Source organism: Tachypleus tridentatus, chromosome 8 (assembly GCF_004210375.1).
Source record: "Tachypleus tridentatus isolate NWPU-2018 chromosome 8, ASM421037v1, whole genome shotgun sequence".
Classification (NCBI taxonomy): Eukaryota; Metazoa; Arthropoda; class Merostomata; order Xiphosura; family Limulidae; genus Tachypleus; species Tachypleus tridentatus.
Genome location: NC_134832.1, coordinates 152,175,226 through 152,202,061, shown reverse-complemented (window position 1 = coordinate 152,202,061; position 26,836 = coordinate 152,175,226). Strand labels below are relative to the sequence as shown.

At 32.1% G+C, this 26,836-nt stretch overlaps 2 protein-coding genes across 5 annotated transcripts in view; one reads left to right on the top strand and one right to left on the bottom strand.

Moving 5' to 3' along the window:
• LOC143223757 (uncharacterized) overlaps positions 1 to 9,697 on the top strand; it is a 28,050-nt gene extending 18,353 nt beyond the window's left edge. The window contains exons 5-7 of the mRNA XM_076452154.1: positions 4,539 to 4,705; positions 8,089 to 8,291; positions 9,185 to 9,697. Of these exons, the coding sequence (XP_076308269.1) occupies positions 4,539 to 4,705; positions 8,089 to 8,291; positions 9,185 to 9,536 (722 nt within the window). The 3' untranslated portion in view covers positions 9,537 to 9,697. The remainder of the gene's footprint in view (positions 1 to 4,538; positions 4,706 to 8,088; positions 8,292 to 9,184) is intronic.
• Positions 9,698 to 12,522: 2,825 nt separating this feature from the next.
• LOC143223756 (N-acetyl-D-glucosamine kinase-like) overlaps positions 12,523 to 26,836 on the bottom strand; it is a 34,312-nt gene continuing 19,998 nt past the window's right edge. For 3 of the 4 annotated variants that reach the window (XM_076452150.1, XM_076452152.1, XM_076452149.1), the window contains 7 exons: positions 24,008 to 24,149; positions 22,193 to 22,303; positions 21,079 to 21,191; positions 20,675 to 20,762; positions 19,441 to 19,538; positions 16,879 to 16,957; positions 12,523 to 14,154 (listed from right to left, as the gene is read on the bottom strand). In XM_076452150.1, coding sequence (XP_076308265.1) covers positions 13,991 to 14,154; positions 16,879 to 16,957; positions 19,441 to 19,538; positions 20,675 to 20,762; positions 21,079 to 21,191; positions 22,193 to 22,303; positions 24,008 to 24,149 — 795 coding nt within the window. In that variant the 3' untranslated portion in view covers positions 12,523 to 13,990. The remainder of the gene's footprint in view (positions 14,155 to 16,878; positions 16,958 to 19,440; positions 19,539 to 20,674; positions 20,763 to 21,078; positions 21,192 to 22,192; positions 22,304 to 24,007; positions 24,150 to 26,836) is intronic. The other variant, XM_076452151.1, reaches the window with a different exon arrangement.

Sequence of the window (26,836 nt, the reverse complement as noted above, 5' to 3'; positions counted from 1 at the left end):
TTCTAAACATTAAAAATACTGTTTCTAAGAAGATTATTATTAAAATGATATTCTAAACATTAAAATACTGTTTCTAAGAGAGCTATTATTAAAATGATATTCTAAACATTAAAATATTGTGTCTAAGAGGGTTATTATTAAAATGATATTCTAAACATTAAAATACTGTTTCTATGAGGGTTATTATTAAAATGATATTCTAAACATTAAAATACTGTGTCTAAGAGGGTTATTATTAAAATGATATTCTAAACATTAAAAATACTGTTTCTAAGAAGTTTATTATTAAAATGATATTCTAAACATTAAAATACTGTTTCTAAGAGGGTTATTATTAAAATGATATTCTAAACATTAAAAATACTGTTTCTAAGAAGTTTATTATTAAAATGATATTCTAAACATTAAAATACTGTTTCTAAGAGGGTTATTATTAAAATGATATTCTAAACATAAAAATACTGTTTCTAAGAGGGTTATTATTGAAATGATATTCTAAACATTAAAATACTGTTTCTAAGAGAGTTATTATTAAAATGATATTCTAAATATTAAAATACTGTTTCTAAGAGGGTTATTAATAAAATGATATTCTGAACATTAAAATACTGTTTCTAAGAGTGTTATTATTAAAATGATATTCTAAACATTAAAATACTGTTTCTAAGAGAGTTATTATTAAAATGATATTCTAAACATTAAAAATACTGTTTCTAAGAAGATTATTATTAAAATGATATTCTAAACATTAAAATACTGTTTCTAGGAGAGCTATTATTAAAATGATATTCTAAACATTAAAATATTGTGTCTAAGAGGGTTATTATTAAAATGATATTCTAAACATTAAAATACTGTTTCTATGAGGGTTATTATTAAAATGATATTCTAAACATTAAAATACTGTGTCTAAGAGGGTTATTATTAAAATGATATTCTAAACATTAAAAATACTGTTTCTAAGAAGTTTATTATTAAAATGATATTCTAAACATTAAAATACTGTTTCTAAGAAGTTTATTATTAAAATGATATTCTAAACATTAAAATACTGTTTCTAAGAGGGTTATTATTAAAATGATATTCTAAACATTAAAATACTGTTTCTAAGAGGGTTATTATTGAAATGATATTCTAAACATTAAAATACTGTTTCTAAGAGAGTTATAATTAAAATGATATTCTAAATATTAAAATACTGTTTCAAAGAGGGTTATTAATAAAATGATATTCTGAACATTAAAATACTGTTTCTAAGAGTGTTATTATTAAAATGATATTCTAAACATTAAAATACTGTTTCTAAGAGAGTTATTATTAAAATGATATTCTAAACATTAAAAATACTGTTTCTAAGAAGATTATTATTAAAATGATATTCTAAACATTAAAATACTGTTTCTAAGAGAGCTATAATTAAAATGATATTCTAAACATTAAAATATTGTGTCTAAGAGGGTTATTATTAAAATGATATTCTAAACATTAAAATACTGTGCCTAAGAAGGTTATTATTAAAATGATATTCTAAACATTAAAATACTGGTTCTAAGAGGGTTATTATTAAAATGATATTCTAAACATTAAAATACTGTTTCTAAGAGGGTTATTATTAAAATGATATTCTAAACATTAAAATACTGTTTCTAAGAGGGTTATTAGTAAAATGATATTCTAGACATTAAAATACTGTTTCTATGAGGGTTATTATTAAAATGATATTCTAAACATTAAAATACTGTGTCTAAGAGGGTTATTATTAAAATGATATTCTAAACATTAAAATACTGTGTCTAAGAGGGTTATTATTAAAATGATATTCTAAACATTAAAAATACTGTTTCTAAGAAGGTTATTATTAAAATGATATTCTAAACATTAAAATACTGTTTCTAAGAGGGTTGTTAGTAAAATGATATTCTAAACATTAAAATACTGTGTCTAAGAGAGTTATTATTAAAATGATATTCTAAACATTAAAATGCTGTGCCTAAGAAGGTTATTATTAAAATGATATTCTAAACATTAAAATACTGTTTCTAAGAGGGTTATTATTGAAATGATATTCTAAACATTAAAATACTGTTTCTAAGAGAGTTATTATTAAAATGATATTCTAAATATTAAAATACTGTTTCTAAGAGGGTTATTATTAAAATGATATTCTAAACATTAAAATACTGTTTCTAAGAGGGTTATTATTAAAATGATATTCTAAACATTAAAATACTGTTTCTAAGAGGGTTATTATTAAAATGATATTCTAGACATTAAAATACTGTTTCTATGAGGGTTATTATTAAAATGATATTCTAAACATTAAAATACTGTGTCTAAGAGGGTTATTATTAAAATGATATTCTAAACATTAAAATACTGTGTCTAAGAGGGTTATTATTAAAATGATATTCTAAACATTAAAAATACTGTTTCTAAGAAGGTTATTATTAAAATGATATTCTAAACATTAAAATACTGTTTCTAAGAGGGTTGTTAGTAAAATGATATTCTAAACATTAAAATACTGTGTCTAAGAGAGTTATTATTAAAATGATATTCTAAACATTAAAATACTGTTTCTAAGAGGGTTATTATTGAAATGATATTCTAAACATTAAAATACTGTTTCTAAGAGAGTTATTATTAAAATGATATTCTAAATATTAAAATACTGTTTCTAAGAGGGTTATTATTAAAATGATATTCTGAACATTAAAATACTGTTTCTAAGAGTGTTATTATTAAAATGATATTCTAAACATTAAAATACTGTTTCTGAGAGAGTTATTATTAAAATGATATTCTAAACATTAAAAATACTGTTTCTAAGAAGATTATTATTAAAATGATATTCTAAACATTAAAATACTGTTTCTAAGAGAGCTATTATTAAAATGATATTCTAAACATTAAAATATTGTGTCTAAGAGGGTTATTATTAAAATGATATTCTAAACATTAAAATACTGTGCCTAAGAAGGTTATTATTAAAATGATATTCTAAACATTAAAATACTGGTTCTAAGAGGGTTATTATTAAAATGATATTCTAAACATTAAAATACTGTTTCTAAGAGGGTTATTATTAAAATGATATTCTAAACATTAAAATACTGTTTCTAAGAGGGTTATTATTAAAATGATATTCTAAACATTAAAATACTGTTTCTAAGAAGGTTATTATTAAAATGATATTTTAAACATTAAAATACTGTTTCTAAGAGGGTTATTATTAAAATGATATTCTGGACATTAAAATACTGATTCTAAGAGGGTCATTAGTAAAATGATATTCTAGACATTAAAATACTGTTTCTATGAGGGTTATTATTAAAATGATATTCTAAACATTAAAATACTGTTTCTAAGAAGGTTATTATTAAAATGATATTCTAAACATTAAAATACTGTTTCTAAGAGGGTTATTATTAAAATGATATTCTAAACATTAAAATGCTGTGCCTAAGAAGGTTATTATTAAAATGATATTCTAAACATTAAAATACTGTTTCTAAGAGTGTTATTATTGAAATGATATTCTAAATATTAAAATACTGTTTCTAAGAGGGTTATTATTAAAATGATATTCTAAATATTAAAATACTGTTTCTAAGAGGGTTATTATTAAAATGATATTCTAAACATTAAAATACTGTTTCTAAGAGTGTTATTATTAAAATGATATTCTAAACATTAAAATACTGTGCTTAAGAAGGTTATTATTAAAATGATATTCTAAACATTAAAATACTGTTTCTAAGAGGGTTATTATTAAAATGATATTCTAAACATTAAAATACTGTTTCTAAGAGGGTTATTATTAAAATGATATTCTAGACATTAAAATACTGATTCTAAGAGGGTCATTAGTAAAATAATATTCTAGACATTAAAATACTGTTTCTAAGAGGGTTATTATTAAAATGATATTCTAGACATTAAAATACTGTTTCTAAGAGGGTTATTATTAAAATGATATTCTAGACATTAAAATACTGTTTCTAAGAGGGTTATTATTAAAATGATATTCTAGACATTAAAATACTGTTTCTAAGAGGGTTATTATTAAATTTATTTTCTATACATTAAAATAGTGTCTCTAATTGGGTTATTATTAAAATTAATTTCTATACGTTAAAATAGTGTCTCTAATAGGATTATTATTAAAATGATATCTTAGATGTTAAAATAGTGTCTCTAATAGGGTTATTATTAAAATGATATCTTAGATATTAAAATAGTGCCTCTAATAGGGTTATTATTAAAATGATATTTTAGACATTAAAGTACTCTTAATAAGAAGGTTCGTGATGACTGAAAATTACAGATGAATGAACATTAAATAACAAGTTTAACTCTGGATTATGTTAATTTGGGAAAAAATAAATGAATGTTGTTAAGAAACTCTCGTTCAGTTGTAGTGATATTAATATTGTATACATTTTAACGATTACTTTTAAGGTATAAGTTAACAGTAAAATATAAATACTTCAATAACAGTGTTTCTTGATGGCTAACCTTAATTTTGGTCCACTCAGCCTTACAGAACGAACACGTGATGGCAGTAGAGTGGGAGAACACTAACATTCAAGAGCTGGACATCACGGCGACCCAACTGTCCAGAGAGAGCCTCATCTACCTCTTGACACGAATCTCAGGACTACGGTATCTGAGTGCTGGTCAGTTGGACGCTTTTACAGACCAGGTAACTTTTATGATCAGCAGAAACAACTGGAATTTATATGATACGGTGTTTGTTTGTTAAAATAACGTACCACGCACTCGCGCAGAAGTTTAGCAGAGCCCTTATAAATCATAATTTAAAATATTATGATAATATAATTCAAGAACAGCTTCTTGTGATACCTAACGTTTTCTACAAAGTCTACGTTCTTTTGATGAAGGATTAGAATTTTGTAGCTTAAAATAGTCGCATGCAATGGTTTCTGCTGACACTATGTAACTGGAAACCGAAGCCGTATTGCAACTGTCGGTGTTTATAAATACGATTTTTCATAGTAGGTGTCTGTGATTTGTTGGCGATAAATTTCAATAATTTATTTTGTTTTGAATTTCGCACAAAGCTACTCGAGGACTATCTGCGCTAGCCGTCCCTAATTTAGCAGTGTAAGACTAGAAGGAAGGCAGCTAGTCATCACCACCCACCGCCAACTCTTGGGCTACTTTTTTACCAACGAATAGTGGGATTGACCGTAACATTATAACGCCCCTACGGCTGAAAGGACGAGCATGTTTCGTGCGACCGGGATTCGAAAATTTCAATAATAAGCAAACACCAGCACAGTTTTAAATTAATATATTGAACAAGTAAAACGTGCCTACAAATTTTTGTTGAGTTTTCAATGTTGTTTGATGTTCGTGGAAGCTGTGTGAACAGACATACAATTGTTTAAGCTATATTTCAGGCACAATTTCTTCCAGATTTCATCTTATAGCACCCGTTTTTTTTTTTACACATTTTCTGGAGGAACACGCATACTGACGTGTTTGTACAATATGTTTTGACATTTGATCTCATAACTTGGAACCCCCGTTTAAAATATTCTGTGTATAGACCTGCGTATATTTAAAAAACTACAGATGATCCGGAAATACGGAGGATAGCACATACATTTATAATGAAACCTTAAATAGGCTTCACGTTTCTGTTTAGGAAGTACGATCAGCTATTTCTCAAATCTAAAACCATTGAATAACCTTGTCTGTTATCGACAAGAGAGGCTAAAAAGGAAATGACGCAACAACTCCGTTATTATTACAACTCACATGTTTGTTATTATAAGTCACCTGAAATAAAGATGGAATAACAGATAACGCTAAATTCAGTTGGACACTTGAATAATCTTAGGCATTATGATGAAATAAAGATTATGATAATGTAATTCAATAAGTAGATGTTTGTTTGTTTGTTTTGAATTTCGCACAAAGCTACACGAGGGCTATCTGCGCTAGCCGTCCCTAATTTTGCAGTGTAAGACTAGAGGGAAGACAGCTACTCATCACCACCCACCGCCAACTCTTGGGCTACTCTTTTACCAATTGGCCGTCACATGATAACCTTCTTACGGCTGAAAAAGCGAGCATGTTTGGTGTGACGGGAATTCGAACCCGCGACTCTCGGATTATGAGTCGAGTGCCTTAACCACCTGGCCATAAGTAGATCATTAAAAATATCCACAGGTGTAGGAGACAAATTACAAGTAGCAAGCTTGACTGAAAGAAGTTAGAATGAACATTATGGTTAAATATTGGATGTGTAAGTGACTGTCAAACAACGTTGGATGTAACGTGATGTATACGTAATTAGTCTAGGAGTTGTAAAAAAAAATCAGAAAAATGGTAGATGTGTAAGTAAACTGTCAGCAACCACAAAGAATCGGTCACTCAAATTTCAAAGAAAGTTTCAGTCATATTTCAGAGCTATTTATGAGCAGTACAGAATTACCTACAACTCAGATCCTAAGTTCACTAACTACATTTCAGTTCCCGTGTAGGTTCATTAGTTACAGCTGAGATCCTGTGTAGGTTCATTAGTTACAGCTCAGATCCTGTGTAGGTTCATTAGCTACAGCTCAGATCCTGTGTAGGTTCACTAGCTACATTTCAGTTCCTGTGTAAGTTCACTAGCTACATTTCAGTTCCTGTGTAGGTTCATTAGCTACAGCTCAGATCCTGTGTAGGTTCATTAGTTACAACTAAGATCCTGTGTTGGTTCACTAACTACATTTCAGTTCCTGTGTAGGTTCATTTGCTACAACTCAGATCCTGTGTTGGTTCACTAGCTACATTTCAGTTCCTGTGTAGGTTCATTTGCTACAACTCAGATCCTGTGTTGGTTCACTAGCTACATTTCAGTTCCTGTGTAGGTTCATTTGCTACAACTCAGATCCTGTGTTGGTTCACTAACTACATTTCAGTTCCTGTGTAGGTTCATTTGCTACAACTCAGATCCTGTGTTGGTTCACTAGCTACATTTCAGTTCCTGTGTAGGTTCATTTGCTACAACTCAGATCCTGTGTAGATTCATTAGCTACAGCTGAGATCCTGTGTAGGTTCATTAGTTACAACTCAGATCCTGTGTAGGTTCACTAGCTACATTTCAGTTCCTGTGTAGGTTCATTTGCTACAACTCAGATCCTGTGTAGGTTCACTAACTACATTTCAGTTCCTGTGTAGGTTCATTAGCTACAGCTGAGATCCTGCGTAGGTTCATTAGTTACAACTCAGATCCTGTGTAGGTTCACTAACTACATTTCAGTTCCTGTGTAGGTTCATTAGCTACAGCTGAGATCCTGTGTAGGTTCATTAGTTACAACTCAGAACCTGTGTGGGTTCACTAACTACATTTCAGTTCCTGTGTAGGTTCATTTGCTACAACTCAGATCCTGTGTAGGTTCACTAGCTACATTTCAGTTCCTGTGTAGGTTCATTTGCTACAACTCAGATCCTGTGTAGGTTCACTAACTACATTTCAGTTCCTGTGTAGGTTCATTAGTTACAACTCAGATCCTGTGTGGGTTCACTAACTACATTTCAGTTCCTGTGTAGGTTGATTTGCTACAACTCAGATCCTGTGTAGGTTCACTAACTACATTTCAGTTCCTGTGTAGGTTCATTTACTACAACTCAGATCCTGTGTAGGTTCACTAACTACATTTCTGTTCTTGTGTAGGTTCATTTGCTACAACTCATATCCTCTACGAGTTTAATGAGAACCCCAAGTGGCCATCTGTTTTATCTTTGTTCAAACAACAAACTACAATTAAGTGTGTGTGAACGCAGTTAGAATTGCAATTTTTAAAGACAATTTACCTTTAAGTAATTTGTAGAAAACAACAAAAACACATTTTACAACTTATTCGATACTTCCATACAATCCAGTTGTAATTTTTTCGTTAAATCTATAATTGCTGGGGTTTTTTCACCAAGTCACTGGTGTTTTCATTCAATATCAAGCTTATAAAGGGAAAGTGATAATAGAATTGTGATGTAAGTGAACTTAGAAATTTGGTAAAGTTAGCCTTTATGGTCCTTAGAAGACATAAAAACTGACAGTATTTATTGCAGGTTTTGAAAGAGTTCGTGGAAAAGGGAAACACCAAAAACCTCATAGCCTTGGACTTAGACAGAAATGAAAATATTTCAGAAGAGACACTTTTAAGGTTTATTAAACTTCAGGGAACATTCTTGAAAGGCCTGATGTTATCGGGAATTCCTCACCTGACGGAACAGTTTTGGATTTCAGTTCTTCCAACTTTGAAAAATATAAAGTAAGGCCTCTATTGTACTCGAAATAATATTTACAGTTATTTTAAGTGATATCGTACCTTAACAATTCTCTATCGTGTAAGACAAAACCATACAAAGAGCTATCTGTGGTAATCCCACTGATGAAATCGAATCCTGAATGAATGTGTATTTTAATTATCCATCAATTTTAATTAATAAATATCGCAACTTTCTTAGATATCAATACTTTATACATGAGAAATCGAAGCCAAATACAGTCTTAAATTATCAAACATTACTTGGACTTCCTCACTACCGTTTATTTTACAAAATATATCGATAATTAATATACGTTAGTACAATACAATAGTAAACTGACCAACAATGGTTTACAACTATAATGAAAACTGTTTAATGTAAAAATACTTCCGAGGGCAGTGCCAAAGTGGACGTATGACTGGAACAGTAGACCTTTTAAATAAGTACCAGATAGGCTAACGTTCTGTAGATAAAATAACTTGCATCACATTTATAAGTAGTTGTTGGTCAATTTATTAAGGGTAACTTATGTACACACTATCGCGTGATCATAACATTTCTTTATATCATTGAATTTGGATCAAAATAAGATATTACGAAATTAATGCAGAAAGAAATGGTCCAAACCAGAAACTGTTTGAGAAAGTGTGTAATTTGTATTACGGGAAAAATATCAAGTCCTTCCACATACAGAATCCTAGTTCTATTACAATATTTAACATTCGTTTTCAACACACTTTAGTTCTAATACGTTAATAAATGCTTAAATGTGATTGGACTATTTTCGGAAGACTTCAAACTTTTTTTTCCTCAAGACTTGGCTCAAACAATTATTACTGACTGAATAATTAATTAATTTTAATTAATATTCTCATAATCTCTGTATCTGTTGAAGGATTCTTGTCATGGGAATGCCCGAAGGTTGTTGTCAAAAGATCCACCAAAAGATCCACGTTGATTCTCTGATGGACGGTATTGCCAATAACTGTGACCAGCTAGAGAGAGCAGAAATCCGCTGGGATCAGGATACTTTAAGGTTTAGCGACCGCAGCAGTAAAGCCATCGACTCCATCAGAGTCAAGTGTCTTCGACTGAAATCTTTAGTGCTTAGCGACGGGAAATACTTCGAACTGGTCAAGTCGAATTTCGAACGTGCAGACAGACATACAGTCGTTCGCACCACAACAAATTGTCAGGTGACGTTGGTTTACCTTCTCATGTTTTACAAGGATTTGTTGTTTAACTGATTGAGAAATTACGGTAACGACAGTGGTCTGAAATTAAATTACTGAAAGTCTTTTTTGCTCTTTTAATTTTTTGTCCTGAAAATATCACCCTGCTAAAATTTAAATAAACAAGAACGTGTATAGTTGTCTACATCATTAATAAACAAAACAACGAATGAAAAGGTTTCTGTGCTTTCTTTATTTCAGCATTTTATTCGGTCAAATATTTATTAGTATTTTCCAAATTAAACGTTAGCACTCAGCTAATCGTCTAGATTCAGGCATAGCCAACCCTAATTTAGAGCTCCGACCAGATAGAAGGCAACCAATCAGCATTAACTGCTACCAAGCACGACTACTGAAAAACGGAATATCGATTTTCTAATATTCTGGCAGGCGAAACTACAGAGCTTCTTAAGCACTGAATCAAACCTTGGACAACTCTTTGCACAGCTAACAAAGCACTAGGCCACACCGGGCCTTATTGTTTCGAGTGGTATATGGTGAATTAATCAGAGCAGGTTAACTCAAGACAAGGTGGATAAGAGATGGTTTTTTTAACAGTCATCCCTTTAATATTACAAAAGTACCATTACACTCAGAACAGGCAAAGCTTTAGTTATGCAATATTTTATATTCCAACAACTAAATAATTTAAAACCTTAACCTAATTATTTACAACTATGTAACTGACATAGTAGGACAATTTCAAAGACCGTCTTTTTATACTTTCTGCTAAAATGACAAAATAAATTCACTGAAACTAGCAAGAATGAAAGGTCTTTCGATACCATTCTTGAACAATGCGAAATGTCTGTCACTTGGGAAATTTCTTGAATGTCAGCTTTAACAATCCATTTAAAACATATGATAATACTTGTAATCCAGATGAAATATTACCAACACAGATAGTATACATTTTCTAAAAATGTTTTAATAAAAACAGACGCAGCACGACCAGGTGGGTTATGGCGTTCGACTTATAATCTGAGGGTCACGAGTTTGAATCCCTGTCGCACCACACGTGCTCACCCTTTCATCCGTGGGGGCTTTGTAATGCCACAGTCAATCCCACTATTCGTTGGTGGTGGGTGATGACGACTAGCTGCCTTCCCTCTAGTCTTACACTGCTAAACTAGGGATAGTTAGCACAGATACCCATCGTGTAGCAATGATTGAAAAACAAAAATTTAATAAAAACAAAGAGTGGATAGTGCTTTGGTAAAGTAAAATGTCATAATATTATACAATATTCTATTAAATACGTTAGCTTTACCTTCAGAAAAATAATTTTTAATAGCTTTCAGAGACTTGGATTTTTATTTTATTTTTTTTTTTACTGGGGAAAACCAAAAAGCCACCTTTGCAGGGGTAGTAGAACTTGTCAACAGAATACAGTTTAGCATTAACAAAGAAACTGACATTCATTCACAGCCTGTCAAATAGAATTCAAATAAATGTATTCTAAGTTCCTTTAATAGACATTTGTATTTCTATGAATTTTTCCTTCCATGATCTTATTCCACTTGGGTTCCAAGTCTTGCATATCAACCTACATTCATCTAGCCAAATATCAACTGGTTGTAAAAAAGTGCGTTATTCACTGGCTTGAAACTATTTATTTCTGCCCTGTGACTACAAATAATTGTACAAATTGGTATGAGTTATACTACTTTGAATAACTGGTGATGTATGCAATGTTGGTTTCTGGATTTGTTTATTATTAAGCACAAAGCTACACAAGACACTCATTTTTAAATCCAGTTTTAACTGCTTATAACCCTTTAGAGAGTTGGATTCTAGTATGCTACACTTTAACCAGTTTGTTCAGACAGATAACATCTCTTGTCCCATCCAAACATGGATCTAAATTTTTCCACATTTTTGTTCATCTTTGAAGACAGGCAGATTTGTTTTGTTCACCTTCGAGTTACAATTGCTGTTTTCATTCAAAATTATATTCTGTAACACATCTCTGGAATGCAAGTTCTTTAGTAATTACGAAACTTCTGTTAGACAGCAGTGGAACTGAAAACCACAGGTTAAAGAAAAAAAAAAAAACATGTAAAACTAATTTTACAGACTGAAGTTAACAGTTTACCAGTCTGATTTTAAAGACATATTGAAGGTAGTGCAACCATTTTGGCTTTTATCATTAAATTATTTGATAGACCTGTTTGAGTCAGGATATATAACAAAGCTCAAAGCCAAGCAGTGTTTAAAGATCCAGAACAGGAAGGGAAAAAAACCACACATTAGAAAAACTAGTCATAACCATTGTAAAGAATTATAACCGATAGCCCATTACAGACTTCTGACATGACAATATTAATGTAATTAGAGAACAAGGAATTAAAAATGTTTTTCATGGACAGTCCAAGCCACAAGGTTCATCATACTGAAACTACAGTTCACCATTTCTTACGTTTTTAAAACTCTTAGATTAGATCAATGTATCAAGTGCTGGAGGAAGCACCTCCAACTAAAAACATAGTCCTTAGACTAGCCCTGAATTACAGGTTAGTTTTGTGAAGTTCCCTCTGCTTATGGAAACAGAACACAAATAAAAGACTGCACTGTAATTCAAACACCTAGATAAATGCATCACTATGTGGTCAAGGGCAGTTTCATGGTTTGGTTTCTTGTCATAAAACAAAAGGTAAAGCTTCATTCCAAAAAGTGAGAGTAGAGCAGAAAGTTTATGCTGGCACGTTTTATTCGAGCCCCACACTTTCTATCACCATCAGTGTGATTTGTCTACTGCACATTAGTCTCAGTGTTTTATAAATCAGACAATGTAAAACACAGTTACCAAGTGTTTGTTTCTAGTTAAAAATACACAACAAGCTATCTGTGGTGTACCTATGTGGATATCAAAACCCATAATTACTACAGGAAACAACAGTTAGATAACTCCATGGTCTGTCACTATGGTCCATGTGTGCCACAAATGTCATTTTTCTTCTTCTATCACTAAGTGTGAAATAAAAACAAAGACTTCAACAAGTTACTTGTAAACCAAACACATTTTAATGAAGTGTTTATACAACACTAATCACAAATATCACCTTTATTACAAACAAGATATCCACTGATATATTATTATCCCACTCACAGTTGCCACTTTAGGTAAAGAAATACTTGTATTCCTTATAGTAACTACTTCATACCAGATGCCTTATACTACAGTTATTTACAGTTAACTAAAAATGTTCAAACTTCATTCAGGAGTATAATGTTATTTTATAACAGACATAAGATATTCAAAAACTAGAAATATACTAAAGTTTGTATACATTTTAAAACAGATACTAAAACTTTTTCCCAATTCGTAGGGGGAACTTAAATACTGTGGGGTGGGTGGGTGTGTGATTGGCTGGGTTTACAACTAAAGCAAGTATTATACAAAAAATCTGTTCAAGAAAGGCCTCAAATTTATCCACAAAACATTCAGATCACAAGGCTTCATTATGATCAAATGCAAGTACAAAAGCTTGCACCCAGATACTTGAAGGATCGATTATTATGTATTCCAATTGTCTGAATCCCACATCAGTAGGAACCAGTAGTCTTATATTCTCCTAATGAAGTGAATGTCTAATGAATACATTAATACAAGCTTCAAATTACCTTGGAAAACTATAATAGAATTTGTTAAAAATCAAATATTTTTTTCATGTTTTTTTTCTTGCCACATTTTTTAAAATAACTATAAAATTGATAAAGTTTAACTTCAGTTATATCAGAAGATAGAAAATCATACCACCTTACACAGTCAGACATGGAAATACACACTATTCCAATATCACAATAAAAAAACAAATGGAATATATTTATTAAATCCTGGTTATATATAATAATAGTATATAACTTCTAAAACAAAAAGTCAGGCCAAACTTTGAAGGAAGGAATACAAAAATCAGACAGAAATGCTTGCCTATTTTAACCCTTTCGGCACGGTTGGCGACCGCAGTCGACTTGAAGGCTCAGCAGGTGACCTTTCTTTATTCCTGTTATTCTAATGTATTGAATTTAACATATGTAGTGTTGGGTACAATCACTGAATATTTCAGGGACTTTTGTTGAGTTATTGCCGAGATATCATGCTTTTAGTACTGATACCGTAATTAGAGGTATCAAATATATATATATATTCAGTGCCATGCCAAACATTAAAAGTTGTTATTCAGTGCCAAAAGGGTTAAGCAATAGAAGAATTCATGTGGAATCATGTTGTGGTCAATTCTTGATACCATGGTAATCATTTTTCAGATTTCATTAAAAGTAAACCTGGTGTGGAAGTTACCATAGATTCTTTAAAGTGAGTCCATTCATCGAGTTTCTACCTTTATTAGCATACTGGATAAGACATCTTGTAATTTTATATCTTTCTTTCCGTGTAAGAAAATTAAAGTTAAAAAAAGCAAAGAATTTTTCACTATGTACAACATCCAATCTAAAATGTATACACTGTTTCAACATTTGAAATGATAAAGTAGATAAAAATGTTCACTAAAATTCAGTGGAAGTTCCACACCAACAGCTTTGGCTCCCATGAAAGCAGCTCCAATTGCTGACGAGGTTTTCAGACGTAGAAGAGAAAATTCATGAAGTTTAGAGTCCAAAGCTCCATGGAAACCTAGAAATCACCAACGAGTCAGTTACATCATGCTACTAATATTATATTACCAGGAGACAAACAAACTGTTAAACAGAATAAACTAACTTAGTTACATGGTAAAATAAATCATCTTTGTAATTTTTGTTCATGTGTTAATATCAAAATATGTAGAGTTAAAAAAGGGAAAACAATTTTGTTAGTTTAAACTGGGAATATAATTCAATCCAATGGGTTGAAGATTAGTGTTAAAATGTTTGGGTGTGCATTTAGTCGACAAGCTTGACCTGCTGCTGGTTGAAGGTCATGTTCAATTTAATAGGAAAATTTGTCTCGGTTGGTTGACATTTTATAGTACAAAGTAATGAGGCTATCTGCACCAAACAAGTGGCAAACATGTAGAAGTAAAATTCTAGAACATGTAAAAATAAAGTAAATTTTCTAAGATCAGATTTGAAAAGGTTCAAAAAGAATTAAAAAGACAACAAAAAAAATTTAAAAACACAATTAAGTTGGACAGTCACTATTACCCATGATGTTAGAGTGTCACTAACAAACACAAAAAAAAAAATCAAAAATGGTGCCACCATTCATGATCATAGTGATGGCATAGCAGTAAAATGTGCAATATTGTGACTTCAATATCAAAAGGCAAAAAGAACAAAACAAAAAAAAAACAAATGGGAGTTAAAAACTGACTAATGCATACCTTAACAAGAACTTCCTTCCAATCCTTATGGTAACAAGACAAAGAGCAACAATAGGTTTAATCTGGAAAAAGTAGGTTATCACGTTGCTTACTCCAAGTTGACTGCTAACTGGCTCAAAGCCAAGCCTTGAATACAGAACCATTATGCACACCAAGGCTAAAGGAGATGAGTTTGGGCCATCATTGGAAACAGCAGCAGAGACAGAAACAAAGTATACATTGACTTCAACTTATTTATGCATAGATAACAAAAGATTTTTTGTGTAGTATAAAATCTCCAATGGAAGCACAGAAAGATCCATCTGCACACCCATGGTAGCAGTGAAGCACAGTGCAGTGACACATGCCAGAGATGCAGCAGGGAACAATAACCTTTTAACCTTAGGGTACAAAATTTATTGACATTTTAACTACTCTACCTCTTCATTCTCCACCTACTTAAGACAAGAACAAAAGTGAGAGAAATGGGAAATATTACAGTTAACACAGCAAGAACCACGACAAGATGCCTTCTTCAAATGACCAAGCTGCTAACACTGAAAACACCAGAGAAGATTAGTTAGGATTATATATGGTCATACATTACAATGAAGATAACATGCCTTGATAGAAAAAGGAGAATGTGGAGATGCAAACAAAAAAAAAAACACCGATAGGCAGCATAATTCCATCTTTACAAGTAGATTCATTACACTACAGAAAGGCCTTGGCAGAATAAACCATCAAGGATCTCCAATTCAAAGAGTTATTCAGCATAGCATGGTGAGTAAACTCAAAAGGTATATCCCCCTCATGGCCTTTGAATTCAGGAGGAGTTCAGCGTGTTTTGGTGTAGATGTTTCCATCAAGAACATAGCTTTAAGTGACTGTGGAAATCCAGCAAGACCCTTTAATCCCTTCTGAATACAAAATGGGAAATATCTGTCCTAAAGTTTTTTTCCCGACAAGGAATGCAAATTAAAAAATGAGATGCACCATAAAAAATAGTTGAACTTTGCTGGTCAAAGTCTTCAATATGTGGTGATTTACCAATGAAATATGCTTTTTGCTTTTTTTATAAAATAGGGGAATCCATAATTACAGAATAATTATTGAAGGTCCCACTCAACCTTTAAGTCCTATGAAGAGATGCACAAGAATGTCAAAAAGGAAACTGGATATAGTGCTCACAAAACCCTGGCATCCCTGCAAACACCAGCATCATACACAATGTCCACAACACCCATTGAGAATATCCAATATTGGTACCCCATTGACCATAGTCCAATAGGACCAGTTGACTGGCCTTCAGGAGAATCCACCCCAAGGCCACCTGTTTATAAGAAATCAAAGCTAAAGAGGTGTGTAAGAGCAACCCAGATACCCTTTAACCGCCACAATTCTCTTAATTGGTCACCATGCACAGTAAACATGTGAGTGAACGTTTGGATCCTAGAAGGTGTAAACTGAAAGTACAAGACCTCCACTGGGAAGTCCTATCATTACATACAAGAATCCATCTTCAGAGGGTTTGTCTTGGTACTGGTTAATGTTTGTCTAAAGATGCATTCTTGGACATCACTTATTATTACACAAAAACCCAAGACCTTTTCACACTTTATACAAATAACATTGAGTAAGACATGTTGCTACCACAGCACTAGCTGAGAAGTTCTACTGTTGAAGAAAAGGTCTTCCCAAACATTGGACAAGACCTTTGGTTACCACAGACCTTCTACTGTTGAAGAAAAGGGCTTCCCAAACATTGGACAAGACCTTTGGTTACCACAGACCTTCTACTGTTGAAGAAAAGGGCTTCCCAAACATTAAACAAGACCTTTGGTTACCACAGACCTTGCCAAGAAATTCTAGTGGTAAAAAAAAAAAAAATCCCAGATGTGAAATACTATTTTTTAGATACCAAAAACTTAGTCTAATAATTTTGAGAGAACTGTAACAAAAATTCACATTTAAGTTCCTTTCCTATGCCCAGTTTCAGTTATTTTTTTAAAAATAAGTAACTATTAAAAAAGTTTTCATTCAAAATTAAAACTTACCATCTTTAAGTAACTCCCAACTTTTGAAAACGGAACCAACACAAACAACTGGCAGGCCTCCTTCACTTTCTAATAGGTTCTACAAAGAAAACAATTTTAATGAATATACACTCTAGAAAAACACAGAACAAGTTCCTGGGTCATAGAGAACAAGTATATTTTAATCTCAATAAATAAAAAGTATGAACATTGACACTTGTATAAATAACGTTGTTTTAAAACAACAAGTGGTGTGATATTTAATACTGTTCTGAAAGTGTTGCACAGTAAGATGTTGTATATTGATTATTAAAAATATGAAACCTTCCATAACTAAATTTAAACATATGCAAAACATATGGTTTGTATTTCTGGATCAGACAGAGGATCTGTTCACAAGTTTAACAGAAACTTTGTGAGGGAATAGCTTTGAGGACAAGTACTATACACTGAAGTAATCCTGTATACAACACAGAAGGAAATTGAGAACAAAAGCTTTGAAGAATTTACCCATAAAAATGTACAAAAAGATTATACTCTGTTCACTGTTCTGTACAATATTTTATGTACACTAAAAATCATAAAAACAACAATAACCATGGGTAATAGGTAACATCCGAATAAGAACTAGGATAGTAGATAGCAACAGGTATTTAAAAATTCTCATTGGAACAGACTAAATCCAACACTGTTCTTCAGACACAAACACATGCGAGCGTATTAACAAAAGGTTTAAACTATTTCAGCTCTAAGAGCAACTATTTCCCCAAACTAAATTTTAACCAGTTTCTGAAGTTACAATAAAAACATGGCAGTTTTTCCTTCAGAGCAAATATGACAAGTTGAAATACTGATACACATTGTTCTACTAAAATCATGGCTCCGATTAAGATAAAATTCTTAGACTAATATCAAATGTAATTACCATTATGCTAAGTAAACGAATTCCAACACAAGTTACATAAATTAATAAAGTATGTAATTTTTCACTCAAGTTCATGAATAGTTGAATTCATAGTGAACATATTGAATAGCTGCTTCACAATCTGTCTGGCACCATCTGATGAAAAAACTACAAAATATATTATATTGTGTGTATGTAATAAGGATCCACCGATGACTAACTATCTAAGCAAGTTAAGTGTGAGTAATATTAAGTTAAATAGGCCATGAAAATTACGTTTTTCTTTTTATCTGTCTGGTGATAATAGCAGTAAGATAGTTGTTCTGGGCAACGCCTGGATCTTTAACAAGTCCTTTAAATCAAGCACGAGTAAGACTAACATTACCCATTTTGTCTGTTCACCTCCACTGGTAATAAGCTATAGGAATTGATATTTTCCGTTATACGTACGAAAGGAACAGTCATAGTTAACAGTTATTACAAAGTTTTGATAAAAAACAAAACAAACATCGATTCTGAGTGAAATACGTCTCTAGAAACATTTTAGGATAAATATTTGTATCTCAATTTTAAGTTCCGAAGTTAGGAATACGTTGACGAAACCTTGAATTCATTGTCCTAATTGTTTACTAGAACTGTATTGCCGATCGAAATTAGATTCCAAAAGTCAATCAAAACAAGCCCAAACTACGATTTACTGGTGGCTGAGGAATTTATACAAGAGCTTTATTTTTATAAATAAATAACGAGTAGAAAAATAAAGTAATAAATTTCACCAACAGATGGCACGGCAGATGTTTCATCTATTAAAAAAATTATTCTTGTTCATGCATAAGCGTCCTACTTGAACTACGGGTGTGTGAAACTCGAGTTTATGATTGGCTGGCCCTCCCACTTTCCTGAACAAATGGTAGATTTTACCGTAGGATACTCCTCATTGCTGTCGCCCACAGTTCCTTTCACTTGCGCTCACGTGACCCAATGCTGTGGCCTGGATTCAACCAAGCCTCCAAACGAGTTTTTTTTTTTTTTTTTTTAAGTTTGTTGTGCCGGCACTTTTGTATACAAGCACAACTACCGCGTCTGGCGTCACCGTAATTAGTACAACAGCCTACAAACATGGAATAAAATATGCATGGAATCAGTTTGGTTGTTTTTTTTCAAATGTGTTCTCCACATTCAACTTTATTTATTTTATTACCTACATACATAAACACCATGTATAGTAATATAATAATAAATAATGGAGTTTTTTTTTTTGCAAGGAAAAACGTACACGTTTCGACAAGATGTTGCTTTTGTCCAAACGTCTAGTATGTTCCTCAAAAAAAAAAAAAAAGAAACTTAGAAGTCATTGTTTATCAATTTATCATTAAATAATTCGTTATAAACAAACAATACAAATAAAAGGTAAAAACTATCCTTCTATTGCTCCATATAGTAATAATTGCAAATTAACTTAATCTAGTTCACCCTAACACTTGTTCACGATGTGTATATTCCATGCCACTGCATGTCTCGCTGTTGGGTAAAACGTACTGTCGCTGACGTGTATTTATTTTCACTCATTGGTTCTTAGAACTAGGTACATCCAGATTGGTTAAGCGAAATCTAAACGAGACACGACTGATAAAATTCTACGGTATTGTATTATTGAAATATTGCAGAAGGGAACTTACGTGGTGTATTTTGGGTACAAGAGCCATAATGTGCTTGGCTAGCTCACGTCCGGCTTCATAAAACAGGAAGCGACACAAGGGATCACCTTCCTCTGCCACTGGATAAATAAAGAACTAGCTACAGCATGTGATGTTCAAAACACAAGTAAAATGCCAGTAGTAATTCTGATTATTATTACAAACACACAAGTTTAATGTACCAAAAACACAACAACAAATCTAACAACCGATCCAACATTCTACAAAAATATTTTATGGCTTTAACATTCGTTGAGAATTATAAATAAATGAAATACTTCGGTGGATCCCTTACTTAACAGACACAAACTCTGGTTCTCAGCTGCAGTTCAAAAAGTGACTCTTTCATGTTTCATTATTATAATTTTCATTTAAGGCTGCCTTAGGAGGTGGTTTAAATTCTGAAAACAAGAAGCCTAGAAAGTGACGTCCGGTATGGCAGAATAAACTACAGATCACCTGACTTACGTCACTGCGAGACGTATGTTCATGTCTGTAATAACTTTTCAATTATTTGTTTTACAGCTTTTCTCCGCTACCTTTCAGGAACAGTTAAAGGGCATTAATTTTCATTTTTTCTAACGGTTTCGTTTTAACTGAAGTAAAACTATGCCTTTAATTTTGTTATACGATTGCTATATTTGCACTGCAAGGTTATCCATTATTTAAACTACCAAATCCAGTTGTCTGCATGTGGTTTCTAAAAATGCATGCTATAACAAAAACAGATATTTATTGTATGGAAATAATTATATCTGTAAATACTCTGGAAAAAATTTCCAAGTGACATAGCTCCACGGATATATCCGCAAGCCTTTACCAATTTTAAATCGATAGTCAACTCATGGATGATCAAATAACGAGATTTAACTGTCGCCCTTATAACGCACCAACGGCCCCAAAGCGCTTTGCGCGAGATGTTATTTTGGGCGGTACTGGACGGCAAACAATAAATCGGTAAATGGGAAAACAATAACGACAAACCCCTGCACCGATTGTGACAGTTTTCAGTTGCTCAACCCCCAAGGTTAAACAAATGAACTGAATAAAGAACCTAGGAAAACAGTTATGATAAGATACCATTACTTGAAAACCGAATTAAAAAAGATAATGTACAGCGTCAAGATTCTTAAAAGCATTAACACCTACATCACGTTCTGGAATATCGCAAAGTGAAGTACAAATTTAAATTGTTATACCTATGATTGTAACTTACCGTGTGCTAATTTGACACAAAGACCAGCAAAGAAAGACTTTGAAAAGTCAACATAGCAATGGTTCAGCATCTCAAATTTATCTTGAACCTTTAAGGAAAATGAACAGTTATTTAAAACCTGAATAAAAAAAAAAGATTGATATATTTTCTAAAAGTATTTATCTATTTCCAAATACAAAGGAAAAATAATCGATATTTAAGTTTTCTGTCCGGAAAATAATTTTCTAATTAGCTACAATTATGTACAATTTTATCCAAAGTTTATATTTTATTAGTGCAACATTTGAAATATGGTTAGTTACGAAATTTGTTTTATAGGTTGTAAGTAAAGTTCACATACCGTGTACGGACGGAATATTAAAAACTGATAAGTGTTTTATTCGATCTCTGAACATCAACTGTACCTTGAAGTGTTTAAGAATAGTTTCCTTTGCTCGGGTTATGTCGTGAGGAGGCTCATGGAAATTGTCTTCTGCATCAAAGATTATCTTTATGGCTTTACGAGATATCCAGAAAGCTATCAGAAAGTATATTAATCTATTTATATTAATGATCAAATATTAACGACTAAAACGTAAGAACGAGGTACATAAGTATATACAAATGATTCACAATAGTGGAATCAAAAACTTTGCGTGCAACTAACCATGAACTTACGTAGGCCTAGTCACCAGATAAAATATCCGTGTTCCCAGTGGTTCGCTGTATCAGCTAGTTAAAGCTGTTTGGTTAGACACATACAAAACGTTGGGGAAAAATATTGTGCGTGTTTTCTTAACAAATTTAATATTGTCTGGTTCACACATTAAGATCATACAAAATAAAAAAATTTTGTATTAATGAAAACAAGATGAAATAAGTAAAATAGTCCTAGCGTTTTTATGTTTTCAATGCCTAGTCGCGATATTGTTCAAGTTGGTGGTACTTTGCTTGTGTAAACTTCCAAAAGTTAGAACAATTACTGGTTGTAATTTTACTATATGATGAAACAAAATCTAAGAAAATTTAAGAAGTAGATAAAATAAATTACGTCATATACGTATGCGGATAACGTGGTTGTATTAAACACACGCACGCCTGTAAAACAGGCGACCATTTGCCGTCAAAACACATACAGAAATGTAAAAAGCCTAAAATTACGAAGTCATGTTGGTTTATGTGCGGAAAGTTAACTTTTTTTTGTTTTGTATAATTACGTTTTATCTCCGTTTGAAGAGCTGTTTTACTTAGCACTCCGAGATAAAATTCTTCCCGGGAGACGAAGAAACTGGCAGTAAGCAAAACATTTGTTCAGCTTTCATGCAGCGGTTGTGATACGAGTTGTTTTATTCGACCGCAAAGCCCTCTAGTGGTTGATCCAATACACCTCTAGCTAAACTAGCTAAATGTTCACCGTATGTCTTTAAAGTGGAAAATCTCTTAAAAAACGAAACACCTAGACTTAACCTTTCTAATAAAACTAGTTCTTAACTAGATGAACACTTTGAATACGAGGTGGACTACAATAAAACTTAATACCTGAAGCTTCGTCTCCAAGCAAGTGTCCCCAACCTCCGCATCGTGCTGTGGTACCATCTGGGTTGATAACCAAGGCATTGGAACCTGTACCTGCAATAAGCACCATGCCACCTGGTGGATGGTTACAATACGTTAGTGTTATTCCAAGTCGCATGAACTACACATATTGAAAATAGAACAGGCAGTGTAAACAAACAGATGCAAAACAGGTCACAGTTGTTGATACAGATGTTAAGCCTAACAGTTTACCTGTAGGTGAAAATGTATAAAAGTTTCGAAAGTAAAATAAATGGTCGCGTACGTTTCTGTGATATAATTGTGTTAGTCTATTTATCGAAGTGTAAGAAACTGTTGCTCTAAACCGTTTAAGTATAGGGCGTTTGTCAGGATAATTGTTTAAAGCAAGAACGGTCATCATAAAGTTCGGGTCAACATTGGCACAGTTGAACTTCACGTTCATCGAATTTAACGAATCACAAATATAGTTATCACTCTTTGGTCAATAACCTTTATAACAATTAGGGAAAGTCGAGTATTAGCAGTGATACTCTAAGGTTAACAATCCTGACTGCAAATGAGGTTAACTATGCAAACTGGTAACACCAGACAATCTCGATATATCGACACTTAAGTCTGTGCACATTTCAAATGTAGAAAGAAATGAAACAAACATTTCACGAAGGTTTGGTAAACTATGATCCGTGTTAAGAGTTTAAAAGGAATTTAAACTAACAAATTGGAAACAAAAAAAGTCATTCCTTTAATTTTTTTTATTTTATTTTAAATCACACCTGCAAGGTAATGTTATACATACTTTGAAAAACTAACAAGTTAAAAGTGACGTTTTGACTGATTGACTTATATAAAAGTAAAACAGGAATTAGTTTTTATTTACATTTCAATTAACCCAGTTCATATTGTAATAGTTGTTGTCAAGTGATTTTGTTAATTGGAAAGTCGACCACTGCTATGTATCGTAACCCGACCGAACTAATGAACCGTTAATAACATTTCAAAGTTATAACGTACATGAGAACTACAAATTAATTTCTTACGTATAATTATTATAATGCGGTATTTCATAAGTTCCATAACCTTGCAGTTAACGCGATTTTCGGCCATAATCCCAATATTAGTTAATATTTACCTAAACATACAAATACCAGTTTAACTTTCTGCTGTTCAAATATTTAATTATTACCTTGTCACTCAAAAGCTTTTAGCAACTTCCTCGTGCATTAGCCAAGTTCAGTTGTCGTCGTATCTAAAAATATATTATCTTCACTCAACGCCCCAAATAAAAGAATGTTTGTTCACACGACATGTATAGGATAAAGAATGTTTGTTTACACGACATGTATAGGATAATGCAATTTTAAATGAATTTGTTACCAGTAGCATTGAGAAACTTTGACCTTGACACCGAGTTCTGGATATCGTAATAGGTTATCAACAAAACCCATCACGTGACTAACTTGCTTAACTAATACACCAGCACTGCAACAGATACAGTTGTGAAATAAGCAAGATTGTAGAAAAGTTTAAAATAAATTTTTTTTCATGGAATAAGATAACACGCTGCGATATTGCCACATGAATGCGTTTAATGGCACGTGTTCACGAGGTGTTCGATGAGTCAGTAACTACGAGCCAGAAAAGCACCAATAACGCACTCATTAGATTTGATCATTACGTGACGATTTCCTCAAAACAAAGAAACTTGTTTTTGATTCGTTCTCAAATCTAGTACAGCCACAACACAATTTATAATTCACTAATCTTCTGTAATGTACATTTCATTTGTGTTTTCATTACCTTTTGGGCTTGCCGTGAGGACGGATCCGACCGTGTCGCTGGCAACCGAGACAGACCTTGTCAAGTTTGAAAACTTGATGAGAAATTCCTCCTCGAACTGACGGTTCCCTTCTTCCTGTTCACAACCACTCATGCTTAAACCCTAGCAAAGAAAGAAAAATTATTTCGTACACCTGGAAAACAAAAACATACTCAAAAGTAGATCAGTTATGGCTTAAATAAAACCAATAAGAGATTCTTTAAAATACAAAAACAAACACGGTAGTACGGAATATTCATGAAATTAAAAGGTATACATGTTAGTGTCATATTCTATTTTAACTAAATAAAAAATAGGTGTTTCCATCTAAATATGCACAATCGCTTTTAGAATGTCAATACATAATTTATAAATTGTCCATAGAATAAAGTCCATAAAGTCCTAGTTCCAGCTAGTGGAGCTAGTACAAGCCAACAAACACAATAAGAGTTAGGTTCTTAAATTATAAATGCTTTTAACAAATTGTATTTGATATTAATATTCGTTATTATTATGGTAAAGCCACGAAATTTATTTATATGTTAATAGTACAAATGTGAAGTACAAAGCTACTAGTCCGTACTCTAAAGTTTTTGAATTATTCTAGGGTCCCAGAATATGGAGAAGTTAGTCAACTTCTACTGGTAAACAATGAAATTTAACCACCACGTACGATCCATTAAAAGACAAAATTTTTCGATTCCGTTAAAAAAGTACATTTAATTTCCAGATTATTCAAATTTATTTTTCCTCTAAGTGAACGACAAACTGTCTTAGTCTGGTTAACATCCTCAATACTTCGTAATCAATTATTTTTGTGACAATTTCACTTAATGTATACCTCTTAAGCCTAACTACTGCACAGTTCGGGTTGCTCTATACAAACACCGCCAGAAAATGAAATTGCGAAGTGACAAGCTTCTAAGAAATTTTGTACGCGAATTTTTCCGAGAGACCATAAAATTGACAAATAAGTTCTACCTTATGGAACAAACAAACAAACCAATATTACCTCTCAATTTACACATTGTTTACTGTAAATCTGAAGAGCAAATATGTATTACGGTAACCAATAAATGGAGAATTTTCCACTAGCCATCTGTTAAAACCAGCTCAACCATGCTTACACACGCACTATCCAGCCGCCAAAACCAGCTCAACCACACTTGTATCGATCAAAAGAAAACCTCAAAATAACGGAACATACAACTATCCATCATCAATCAATCCTGTATTGCTTTGCGTAATTTTACAACTAGAGGGCATATTTGCCAATAGTGAATTAAAACACTTCAAATGTTTTTGTAGTGTGACAGACATTGTGGAATTACATATGCTAATAATAAACGTGACTGTCACAAACATTGTGGAACTTCATACACGTACCGAGGTACGCGGCTTCACCTGTATTTTTCTATGCACAGCTCTGTACTACAATATTTAGATACTTTATATGGCACGTTTCATAAAATTGATTTAATGAAATAAATGGCGATAATAAATACGTCTCTTTCAACTTTAATCATTTTGTCAAATAACTAACATTTGAAGTGACCAAATTTGTTTGACAGTTCAGATTTCATACAAGTCGTATATCAGGCTTACCAAACACGCCATTATACATGGATCAGACTAAATCTGCTTAGGGAAGACTTAGTTTTCCTATCTAAGAAATTATCTCCGCACCAAAATACGTCTACTACGGTTCAGCAAGCAAGCCAATGGGTGTGGTCACACCAGTCACTGTTCCAGAGGAAATTAATAGGTCAAGGAAGCAATACCAGTTTGAAGTTGCATTTCACACATACTTTTCTTTGTAATTAACGTGGTAGCCTTGGCAAGACGTAAAACAGTCCGCCAAACTAGGCGTCTTATATATATATACACACATTAGACCATTATATTACAACTTGAGTGAAATTCGGGATACCAAACTGTAACATGTCCAGAATATAAAGTTACCTTATATACTAGTCCATATAACGTATATCTTGTCTACATATTATCGTTATAGTGTTAACACTAATAAATTTCTTGACAGCAATTATATCTATTATAAAACATAATTATTACTCATTTCTGTAGTTTTAAAGCGCCATCTTGATTCTCCGCTAACAACAGTTTACACCATCAAATGTTTTCAGAAATGACAAACTGTTTGTCCCAGCTAGTTAGCTCATATGATTGGATGTATTCTTCAGAAAGACCGAATAAATAAAGGTATTTAAACACAATAACCCTGATATTACTGTTTTACCACAAATACTGTATATTATGATCACAGTTATGAAACTACCGTATATTTAAACAACTCATTTAATACTTGTACGACACTGAATATCAAATATGCTACACTTTCCGTTAAAGAAGTGGTATACACTATTTGTAGTTTTACACTATATAAATTGTATAGCACTGCACAAAGGAAACAGTGATAAGAGTCTTATGAATCTATAGTTTTCTCCATAATAATAAAGTGTTCAAGAATATAAGTTATACATGCAATTAAGTGATTAGGTTAAACGTGCTGTAACGACAGATTAACATACTGAAGTAAGGTTAAATAAAATTACCATATACACTGCTGGCCAAAGTCTTAAGGTCAATGAACAAAGAAAAAAAACTATGCATTTTGCGTTGGTAGACTCAACCACTTAATTGAGTAGAGCTTCGAAAGATGAAAATAACAAAAAGGGAAAATAAAAATAAGCTTTTTTAACATTTAATAGGGAAAATGTGAACACTATGAAATTAGCCTAAATACTAACTGGTCAAAGTTTAAGGCCATACTGAAACGAAGTGTTAATCGG